We start from the raw sequence: 12,219 nt of genomic DNA on the forward strand, positions 1-12,219 counted from the left end.
GGAACTTCTGTTCCTCTCTCGCACATCACTTGCTTTGTCCACGAAACTGCCGGAAATGCATAAAGCACCCCGAATCCTCCTTGTCTCTGACTCTTTCTTGCTTCTTTTCTTCTTTGTCTTTCTTCTCTCTTCTTTTCTCTGATCTTTTAGTGTATGTACACCTCACTCTTTGATTCACTGAGAGAAGGAAAGAGAGAAGCAGGAGAGTCACAAAGAAAGAAAGTGCTCACAACAAAAAGAGTTGATCTTCGCTGCTTAATCAGGAATAAGAGGGAGGAGCTACGAAGAGTCAGAAGACACGAAATCTGTCCTTCTTCTTCTTTTCTTCTAACGCCTCAAGTGACTTTCTTGGATTTCTGTCTTATTCTTTCTCTCCTTGAAGAACCGTGAGATGAAGCCTTCGTGTAACACAGCCGTTAGCTAGATATCTAGCTAGCTAGCTGAAGCCATGGGAGAAGAAGTGAAGGAGAAGATATATTCCAATGAAGATGTGATGTCTACATTCTTTTGGATTGATGGAAGGGATACGATGTAGATAGAACTCTAATCTGTATCGATATACACAATCGACGGAGGTACAACCGATGTATATACAGTCGAATATATATATGTATATATATACACATCGTGATTGCATACAGGAGAAGATAGGAACGGTAAAAAGGTGCGTAAAATTCCTCTATTGTCTTCATCCGCGTCAGTATTCTCTTTCACCTCTCCACATATACATACATATATACATACGTATACATAGATATATATATATATATACAGAGGCGTATACGTACATCTTCACACGTCACATACACACATATACATTCATTTATACATGCACTTCATACATAGAAATATACAGATATGCTTTGTCGCATCTATACACTCATGTTTTCACACTTCTTACAGAGCAAATGAGAAGGGACGAAAGAAGAAAAGAGCTGGATTGCAAGAGAAAGAAGAGAGAGATATGTATGTATGTATATATCTATATATCTATATATATATATAGACAGGCGTCCCTCAGACTAGCTCCTATCGTCATGATAGGTATCTTATTATGACTATGAGAAGAATCTTCCTCTTCTTTATGTCCTTCTTCTTTCTCCTTTGTTCCTGACTTCAGAAGAGATAGAGAGCAGAACTCTGCGCCGCGGGAGAGAGAAATTCTTCTTCTTTTTTATCTTCTTTCAGATCTAAACTGTCTCTTTCTCAAGACAAAAGTCATTGTTCTGGCTAGGTGAATAAGAGGAAGAAGACCACATGCATGCATGCATAGGGCCACATACACATATTCATACATACCCACACAGCAAGAAGGAGTGAGAGAAAAAGAGTCGATTTTGTGAAATTCCTCGAGTGTCTAGGAAGAGAAATAGATCGGTTCGATTCCTGATCTACACAGGAGTTGGAGGATAGCTGTCATTTTTGTCCTCGTCTTACTATTGCTTTATCTCCCTCTTCTTTTCTTCGCTCATTTTCTTCTTCTCCTATTGCTGCTGTTGGAGTTTCTCCTCAAACGGCGACAGATCCTCCACTACTGCTACTACTAGTGCTACTCTTCTTATTCTTCTTACTCTTATGAGTAGGATAAGAAAAGGTTTCTCTTCTTAGTGCCAGGCCACAAAACGCGTGGAAGGGGGGGGGCTTCTAGTAGGAATAGGAAGAGTAGGAGTGAGGGAATTCCTAAGAGAGAGTGACTACTACTATTACTACTATGACTATGACTATTACAAGCCTTATTCCTCCTCCTATCAAACCTACTGCTGTTAGGAAGACTCTCCTATCACCCAAATGGCCACCATGCCCAGCCACCACTCTCCCCTCTAACGACTTCAACTAGAATTAATTTTAACATTAAGAGTGGTAGTAGTCGTAGTAGCAGTAATGTGCTTCTAGTGTACTGGGAAGCGTTCGAAGTCTCATAGGTGACTGAGAAGACTCTTCTGTATAGACACTCGATCTTGTCTTATTACTACGATTGAAATGATTTAAAAGCCTATCTTATCTCCCTCTTATGACGATGACTGACAACACTTCTACTTACTACTACTACTATTGCTAAGGTCTCGAGTATGGTAGGCTAGTGAAACTACTACTCCTACTCCTACTATGCCTAGTCTTGTGGGTACCGCTAGTCTTGGAATGAGAAGGTACCAACAGTCTCTCTTGTCCGTGACGTTTTCCTCATGTCTCAGCATATAGAGAGAGACAAAGACAGATAGATCGATCGGTTTTCAACTGAATGAAAAGGGAAAGAAAGTGCGAAGGAGAAGACCTCGGCTGACATGACTACTACAACGACTACTCTTTAGCCTCCTCGAGACGGCCAATACTGAACACTCCTCTGGATCGACACACCTCCGATAAAAAGAGGAAAAGACAATGCAAAGATAAAAAGAAGATGAAGAAAGAACTCCCTCAACTATGAAGGACTGATATATACATTTCATGTCTTCCACTGAAGTCGCTTCTGACAGCAGTTGTGGTGTATGTACACCTCTCAACAACCTCGCCTTCTTCCTTTTCACTCTATCCATGGGCATTCATTCAACGAGTCCTCAAAAGTGTGTCTCGTGGAACTCTTCCCCCTCCCTTCCTTTTTTCTTCGGCTTTTCTTCTCTCTTCTTCCCTCAGCACGACGACCACTACGAGTACTACAAGAGGAGATCTCCTACCGATCTATCTAGAGACACTTCACACCAACTCGATCTCCCTACATCATCTCTCTCCCATCTCTGTACGACCTACCTCTCTCTATCATCTTTTCCATTGCATTCCTCCTTCTTCTCTTTCTCCTTTGTCTTCTATCCTGTATTGTGGCACCCGTCTTCTATACAGATCTGTCTGTAGAGCCGAAGTCCATAGATCTCTATGTGTCAACCCACAACACCTGTCCGATTCTGAGAGGTGTAACTCCTCCTCGTCTCATCCTGTCTTGGAGAAGAACAAAAGGACTTCTCTTCCTTTTCTTCTTCGCCATACGATCGGCGTCAAAAGAAGCAACCCCTCTATTCCTATGCAGCGCCTGGCTGATAGGACGGTATCTTAAATTGTGAGAGCACGAGAAGGTGAGAGAAAGCAACAGGTCTCTTCTTACTCTTTCTAGCTCTTCTTCAAGCCGAAGAAGACACCGAGGAACAAAGTTGATAGCGAGACAGAGAGGGGAGGGAATAGAAACTATCATAGGAAAGAAAGACAGGAACATGACTGGAGACCTCCATCGGCATATCTATCTCGCTATCTCTCTGCCTAGACATATCTACTATATAGGGCATACAAAATCTCTTGAATTTTGAGAAGACGACAAAGATGAAGATCGAAAAGGCCAAGAAAGTTGTATCCTTCGTGTTCTCTTTGCTGAAATACCGCAGTCACGGTATCTCTTCTTTCCCTCTCCACTCTTCTCCCTTTCTCTATCTGTCTCCTAGTTGCTTTCTTTGATATATATTTATCTATCTATCTATATATCAGACCCGTCAGGGGGAGAAGAGAGCATATGAACTCTCCCTTCTTGTTTCACATTCTCTCTCTGTCTCTCCTTTCTTTCTCTTGAACTATCGCATGCATAGGCAAAGGACCCTCTCTCCGTTGATGCCATACACATAAAGCAAACCACGTCATGTACCTGTACCTACCCATCTATCTGCGTTTGATCTATCTATTTATCTAGCTACCTTTGATCTACCTCTTCAAAGTATCATCTATCTTTGATCTATCTAACCGTCTATGTACTTATCTTTGATCTATCTCTTCAAGCTCTATGTGTCTTTAATTCTATCACTGTTGTATTACTACTGAAAGAAATGCTTCATTTGAGAGCATCCCATACAGAGCCAAGACACATCCAAATCCTTCCCCAAGAAAGAAACCTATCTCTCTCTCTGCTAGTCAAAGAGAAAGAAAGAATCTTCTCCTCTTTCTCTCTCTCAATCTCTTCTCCATTGAGAGCGATGACAAAAAGAGCTCCCTGGAGATATCCGCCCTACCTTTCTATCTCTCTTCTCTTCGGCAAAGAGAAAGAAGCTTTCCCTCTCATTCTCTCTCTTCAAGGCATTGACAAGACACATAGTTAGACGCGTACCCAGCTAGCTAGCTAACGATACAGCTAGTCCTCACTAGGTGATCGTGACTGTACAGCAGGGACGACAACAGGAGCGCCAAAACAAGGTTGTCTCTCTTTCTCAAAAAGACAAGAAAAAAAGACATGAAAGAAGAAAGTGAAGAAGATCCTTCTTTCTGTCTTAAGAAGAGGAGGCGGAAGAAGAGGAAGAAGAGCTTCCCTTGTTCCTCTTTGATGCGATGACGCATGCATGCATGCATCTTCTTGTTCTTCTTCTATTTCCTTTTAATCTTCTTCGATTTCTATTGATATAGATCCCTTCGTACTGCATTGAAGAATGCTTCTCATCATACCTCTTCTATGAACGACAAGTAGACAGAAAAAGCTGCATTTCCCCCTCCCCGGTCATCCCTGTCCTCTCTATGAATTCATACATGAAGTAGATAGAGAGATACAGAAGGCGACTGCTTGGTATACGAGGCATTTCGAAAAAGCAAAGGGAGAGAAGACGAACTCTACGGACACCTCCTTCTTCCTCTTGAAGAAAGTCCATCGCAATTGTTCTCCCTAGAGAACCCCACACAAGGGACCTCTCTACCTATCTATCTGTCTTTATCTATCTATCTATCTATCCATGTATAGATATAGAGAGATATATGTATATGAAAATCTATGCATGTATGGAGATATATGAAGAGCTGTAGGGCCATGTATGGGACCCGCCTCGCATGCGTTCATAGATAGGTGGAGATACAAACTGTCTCCATATCCATATCCCTATATCTGTACGCTTACGGATATGTATATATATATACTGATACATCTATATCTTATAGGCAAATCGTACATATATACATATATATGTAGATATATACATGTATATCTAATCTAGAAGAAAGACAAAACATACATAAATTAATCCCTAGTCTATCTCTGCGTATAAAAATATCTGCAAGAAACGCCTAGAACATTCCGCACTACTACAACTACCACATAGAGAGAGAGAGAGATAGACATATATATAGATATACATATATATATATAAATATATGCATATATATGTATAGATAAGTAGATAAATGTATAGGTATGTAGGGATGTACGTAGAAATATATGTATGTATGATTTGGTGGGTGTCTTTCGTGTTGATCCTAGTCTTTGAAGAAGAAGTGTTTGCTTTCTTTCGTTTGACTGGGGATGTGCGAAGACGAAGCGAAGAAAAAGAAGGAAGAAATTTTGCTTCTCCTTCAGCAGAGACAGAATAGAGGGATCTCTAAGACATTTTGTCTACATGATACATAGGGGGAGAGTAAAAAGCCGTCTGTAACAGAACGAGCTCTGACTTGATATGAGTGAGACTTCAAAGAAATAACGAAGTGTAGATGAAGAAACAAGCCGCATTTTGTGTAGATTTCTCTTCTATTTGATCAATTGTCTTCTGTCTTCTTTATATTCTTTCTCTTCTTCTTCCTCTTTTATTCAAGTAAACATGACCGCTTTAACGTCCCCTTGCTCTTCTTCTTTCTTATCTTTCTCTTCTTTTTCGTGTTCTTTTTCTGTCCTTCTTTCTTCATCTTCTTTTCTTTCCGTCTTCTTTTCTGTCGTTTTCTTTTCATCTTTCTCTTTTCCTTCTCCTTTGCCTGTCCCTATCACGATCATCCGTGGCTCGAGTTTTCTTTCGCTTGCGACAAGTCCATCGAAGAGCTGAGGGAAGGCGATGCCTAGAGCAACAATGAAGAGAATCAAAAGTAAGACAGCCCCAGCGCTAGCTTGATAAGCTAGCCGAGATGTCTCAGTAGACACATAGCGGCTAGCCTGGGGAGATGCCGCTGCTGTCCCTCCGGCTCCTCTACCTAACTCATGAAAGAGAAGAAAAGTCAAGACAAGAGGAGAGAGATACTTTATGATAAGAGACCATACAGGCCAGAGATAAAGAAACTTGGAGTTTGACGCCGTGATAGCGTTCAGATTCAAGCGTAAATGCTCGATATTCCCTATGTATAGCCAGTAGAGACGCGTCTTGAGAGGGATCTTCGCTTCTGTATAAAACAAGCTAGGAGGAGAAGAACGAGGGGGAAGAGATAGATGAGAAGAAGACGTCTTGTTGGGATGGGTAGATGACAAGGATGAAGGAGATAATGAAGAAGAAGATCGATTCTCTTCATGAGAAGAAGAAGGAAGAGGATGCTGATATGAGACAACGGTGGATTTATCATCGTCATCTCCATTCTCCTTACAAGAAAACGACGAACAGTGACCATTCTCTGTCTTCTTCTTTTCCTGAGAATCTTCCCTTCTTTCTTTTTCTTCTTCTTCTTCTTGATCTTTTCTTTTACCTTCTTCTGGTATCCCTAGCTGTCCGCCTCCTCCTTCTTCTTCTCTTTGAGAAAGACTTGAGTTGCCTGGCTGTGCAGACGGAGAAGTTGCATGCGAGCGCCCCATTAAGGTTTTCTGATACACGACGGATGGCGTGAGATAGAGGGCGACTGCAGCCCCTGTTAAAACGAGAGAGACGGAGAGGAGAATCGACAGAATGATGTAGGTGCGATAAGACATGAGCTGGAATGAGGCAATAGCAGATGAAGGGACAACGAAGAGAAGTATGGCCGCTAAGAAGATTCCTCCTAGATAGGAAATGGCATAGAGATAGACAGGGAGATAGGAGCCCCCTAGGCACTGAACTTGTCGATTCAAGCCGTAGATCCATCCAAATGCAATACACTCGCATGTTCCTATGAAGGTGATGCCTACCACACTCCACTGATAGTCCGCTGTATCGATGAGGTATATCCCCGTCTTCATACAGAATGGTATCCCTAAGAGAAACCCTATACAAGACACAATGAAGGTCACCTTCATCCATCTGGAACGAGAGCGACGACGCGAAGAAGAAGAAGATGCGAGAGAAGATGAAGAGGAGGAGAGAGAGGATAAAGAAGACAACGAAGAAGAAGGAGAACAAGAAGACGAAGAAGAAGATGCTAAGGCCTTCGATTCGGTGAGGAACCCGATGACAGGCTGTACAAAGGAAATGGCACTTGTGATGCCTAAGAGACAGAAGGAGATGAAGAAGAGTAAGCAGAAAACTTGGGGAAGAAAAGGTAAAGCTGACAAAGAAATGGGATAGAGAATAAAGACCAGTTCACTTCCTCCTAGATTGATAGAAGAGAGATCCGCTAGACCTGTCTCAGCATCGATCGACCCGAGCTTTTTCGCCACATGACCAGCTATGGAGAATGTACATACACCCGAAATGAAGGAGAGCAACGTATTTGTCCCTGAGACAATGAGGGTATCCACCAATGTATTTTGAGTTAGTTTCTTCTTGTGAGATGCATACGCTGCCATGACACCTTGAAAGACACCTAAGGAAAAGAAGACTTGAGACGCCGCTTCTCCCCAGATCTCCGGCCGTTCAATCAATGTGGCCCAGTCGAAAAGAAAGAGGTATCTTAGACCTGACGAGGATCCATCTAGCGTTAACGAGCTGATAGTGACGAAGATCATACTAGCAATAGGTAAGAGAACTGCCGCGTAGACCATAACCGTTAGAGACTGCAATCCCTTGAAGAGAGAGAAATAGATCTGGATCCACACAATGAACAGGCCTAACACAACATATCCTGACAAACCTATCTCGCCTTTAGGGACAACATCTCCAGAAGATGACTCCGAAAAGAAAGACAGACCAAGAATATCTTGGAAAAAATACTCCTTCGCCTTCCCTCGTATATCCGCTACACATACACCCCCGCCACCATCTCTCGCCTCCTCCCCGAGAAGCGTCCGTGGCCGAATCCATACACACGACGACGACGACGAGGAAGAAAAAGAGGATAGAGAAGGAGAAAGATGCTTCTTGTCTCTGTCGACGCTGGGAGAAACCTGTGAATGGTAGCATGCCTCCTGGTCGTGGGCGGAAGAGCAGAGATCTACTTGATCTTGCGTGACCGTCCAGGGGAGATTCGCATGGAAAGAAGAGAGAAGATACTGAAAGCCCCACGCGAGAAAGACAGAATAATAGGAGCAAATAAAGAACGCCTGCAGGATTGTCGCGCATGCAAGACCACGTAAACGTGGGGAGATAAGATTTAGGACCTTCATCTGACCTCCACGAAACACCTGGCCTAGCGACATTTCAAGTGTATGGATAGGAATGCCTAAGATGAAGAGCATGAGAAGGTAAGGAACAAGAAAAATCCCCCCTCCAAATTTATAGCAATATGTCGGAAAGCGCCACACACATCCTATACCTACAGCCGCTCCGATCGTCGCTATAACGAACGTTAATCTATTGTCCCATTCGACATGACATGACGACGAAGAAGAAGAAAGATAAGAATCTTCTTCTCTGTGCTGACGGTGCCGATGCGACGAAGAAGAAGGCTTTCCATCATCTTCTTCACTTAGAGGCGAAGAACGTCTTCTTCTACTGATACCTCTTCCGTGCCGACTGCTCTTGAAGCACGGACAGAGAAGAGAAGGAAAAGAAGCAGAAGAAGTCTCCGTAGAGTCTTCTTCATGACCTCGAAGAGAATCCCTTCTTCTGTCCGTTCCATAGTGAAGATGAGGGTGGCGACGCGAAGAAGAAGGGGGAGAAGAAGATCGATTGACCCCTGGGGTGCGAAAGGAGGAGGGAAACCAACCCCGATACGCATGAGGAGAAGAACAGAGATGACTGCATGCACCTCCGCTAGCTGATCCTCTTGCTTTATCTGAATGAAGAAGGTGTCGACTGTTGTAATAGTTCATCCGATTCACAGGGGGGAGAGAATCTTTGCGACACAAGGACATTACATCTTGCTTCTGTCCGCAAGAAGAAGGAGAAGCGACCCTGACAAGTCGTGGAGATAAGATGGGAGAAACAGGTGTACATACAGGGCATGTATCAGGATTCTCGAGCTGATCATGAGGAAAGAAAGGATCATCTGGGCGAGAAAAGGAAGAAGGGGAAAGAAAGAAATCTTGTTGTCGATAAGCACAATTATCGATGAGAACCTCAACAGGCTGTGTAGTATGGGGAGTACCAGGTGTATATACACCCCCGCCGTTATGCGGAGAAGGGACATGACTGAAAGGGGGAAGAAGATGTGAACTGCTGGTAGGCGTATGAAGTCTATGAAGAGAAGGAGAATACGAGAAAGAAGCAGGAGAAGAAGCAACGTGAGAAGATGCTGACGTTGGAGATGAGGAAACCACTGGATACGCGGACAGATGATAGGGTGTATGTACACCTCGTCGATCATCCCGACTTGGTGTAGTTACAGAGCTGAGACTTCCCTCCCTAATCAAAGAAGAAGGAACGATTCTTTGCATTTCTATCTTTCTTGAATTAGATGAAGAAGCTTCTTCATCTCTTCTCTTCTCTTCTTCTCTCGCTCGGACAGGTCGACCTGAAGAGGAAGAAAACCCTTCATCTCGTCCATGTTCTTCTTCTTCCTCCTCTTCTGTTTGTCTTCCCTGATCTTCTACGACTCTTTCTCCTTCTTCTGCCTGGAAAGAAGAAGAAGAAGAGGAGGGCTTCCCGCCCAGCATTGCAGAATGAGAGAAAGTCGAGAGAGGTTCTCTTTTTTCTTCTCTAGAAAGAACAAGAAAAGTGAAAGAGACCTAGATAAGATGATAAAGCATCTATCTCTTTCAACCCCTCTCTCACTCTTGCTTCATGTATGACTGATACTAGATCTATTCCCTCCCTTTCTTTCCTTCTTTCTTCCTTGTGTCTGTATGCCTCTTTGATACTGTGTGAAAGAACAAGTATGGAGAAGAATCTGAAAGAGGAGAAAAGAGAAGAAAACTTACAGTTGTCCTTCTTCTCTCTCATCGGAGAGAATCTCTTTCTCTCTTCCTTACACTCCTTCACCTCCAGATACCGGACCCAATCTCTTGATCTATCTAGCTTTCTTGACCTCTCTCTATCTTTCTCTCCCGTGGTACCTATCTATTCCCTTCTTGGTCTCTCTATCTATCTAGCTAATTTTCTTCTTCTCCTCTTCCCTGTCTCTCTGCTTCTTGATCTCTCCCTCTCTTTCTCTTTCTAACTCTTACGCGAGCTTCTCACGCTTCCCCAAGAAGAAGAAGGACAGAGAAAGAAGAGGCTGTTGTCTTCTTCTTTCTCCTTTGCAATCTTCTTATGAGGAGACGGGGGGACAAGAAAGGAGAAAGAAAGACGAAGAAAGAAAGAAGCGAAAAGAGAGAGAAAAGAAAGACAGAAGATACGAGAAAGGAGAAGATGGAAAAGAAGAAAGAGAGCGGCAAATGAAGCAAACTACCGACCGATGTCTCTTTGAAGGCGTTCAATCAGAGCCAGAGAGAGAGGAGAGACACCATTACTCCTCTCTATCTCTCCTTGTCTTTACTGCTTCCTTCATGAAAAGTCAAACGAACCTAAAGTGCAGGGGCGCCTAGGAAATTTCAAGCAGATGATACTCGTGACTCTCTTCAGCAGTCCTTCACTAACCAGACGGCGAACATTTTGACGCGACGAGAAGAGAAGACACAGAGCCCAAATCCCTGATATAGAAAGAGAGAACGAAAGGAAGAAAGAAAGAAAGGAAGGACGAAAGAAGATGAAATGACGAATCCCTGGCAAGAAAACGAAGTGAAGAAAGGATGAAAGGAATTGGGGACGACGAAAGGAAGGAAAAGAATTTCTCCCTCTTCTTCTTTCTCTTTCTCGTTGATCTCTCCTCCAGTTCTTTTTCAACATTGAAAGAAAAGAGAAGATTGTTTCAAAGTCCTCTAGGCAAGGGAGGAAATCTTTCTTTCACCCCCGACTCCAGCCATGAAAGGGCAGTAGAAGACGTTCATTTCCTTCCCGAAATCCCGAGATTTTCTTCCTCTCTTTCCATCCCATCTATTTCGTAGAGATGAATGAACAAAGAAAGAGAGAGACGACAAGCGGTCAGAATACTACGCACGAACTCCCTGAAAAGAAGAAGAGATTTGGCAACCTATCAGAAGACTGCTCCCTGTTCTACAGAGACGACGAGGAAAAAAGACGGCTAACAGAGAAGAAAAAGTTCACAAGAAAGAATGAAGCTGAGAGAGAGAGAGAGTGGGAATGAGAAAATGTACCAGCCAGACATTTGTATGAAGAACTTCATTACCGGGACAAGGGCTCTTTCGACCTCCTCCTCTCTTCGACGACTACGACGAGCTATCGGTGACGTACGAAGTGTATTGAGAGAAACAAGAGAAGAGAAGTGAACGAAATCTTTCTTTCTTTCCTTTTTTTCTTCTGCATGTTCTCTTTCTTCTTAAAAGCATGTCGATTTGAAAAGAGATCTAGTGAATGAAACAACAGCTCTCATTGGCTGTAAAGAAAAGAAAAGACCGAAACACACCCGGAGAAACCCGATGAAAACGCAGCAAGAGGAGGAAGTCGTCTCTCTTAGCTCTAAAAGCGTTACTACGACTACTCCCTTCTGTAAGGTGATGCTCCAAACACCTCCTCCTCCTCCACCTCGTCACGGTAAACTTTTCTCTGACCTTAACCACCACCTATCTCTTCCTACACTCGTCCGAAATCTCGGGCTTCGATTCTATCTAAATCTCTCTCTCCATAACTCACTCAAATTATAGGAGTAGCAGGTGTATGAAGCGAAAAGGAAGAAAAGAAAGTTACGATATATCCATCTCGATCACTCCTAACTCCCGTCACCGGTGATGGCAAGATTCCGTCTTTGTCTTTTATGGCTATAAAGGGGCGACGCTTCGTCTTATCCAAACTGCAGTCGAGCGACTCCTTCGATGGAAAGTTCTCGGGCAGTCCAATAGACTCCATACCGGAGAACGAAGGGCTAGGAGCAGGAGGAGGAGGAGGAGTGGCTGGGGGCTGCTGCATAGTAGTAGGAGTAGGAGTAGGAGGAGGAGTTCTTCTTGTCCTAGTAGGAGGGGTGGTGGTGGTGGTAGTAGTAGTAATCGTAGTCTTAGTAGCAGTCACGAAGAGATGAGGCCGGGTGAGAGAGGCTAGGAAGGAATAATAGTTGCGTAAGACGAGGAGGAGGAGGAGGTAGGTGTAGGTCTTTTTACCTCGATGAATGGCTGGCTGCTGTGAAGAAAGAAAGACGAGTGTTGCAGGTGATCTGATCGATTCTCCTCCCCCGTTTTCTCTCTGTCTTCCTGTTTTTTCATTTAGCTGTAGTGAAGAAAGAAAGAAAGAA

The 12,219-nt window shown here is 43.5% G+C and overlaps 1 protein-coding gene across 1 annotated transcript; it reads right to left on the minus strand.

Annotated features, from left to right (window-relative positions):
- Positions 1-2,072: 2,072 nt before the first annotated feature.
- On the minus strand, positions 2,073-11,819 carry CSUI_008484 (sodium:neurotransmitter symporter family protein). The gene has a single exon (XM_068068616.1). The coding sequence runs from the start codon at positions 9,590-9,592 to the stop codon at positions 5,537-5,539; it is 4,056 nt and encodes a 1,351-aa protein (XP_067919407.1). The 5' UTR covers positions 9,593-11,819; the 3' UTR covers positions 2,073-5,536.
- Between the last annotated feature and the right edge of the window lie 400 nt (positions 11,820-12,219).

The sequence above is a fragment of the Cystoisospora suis genome, assembly GCF_002600585.1.
Source record: "Cystoisospora suis strain Wien I chromosome Unknown contig_4757, whole genome shotgun sequence".
Lineage (NCBI taxonomy): Eukaryota > Apicomplexa > Conoidasida > Eucoccidiorida > Sarcocystidae > Cystoisospora > Cystoisospora suis.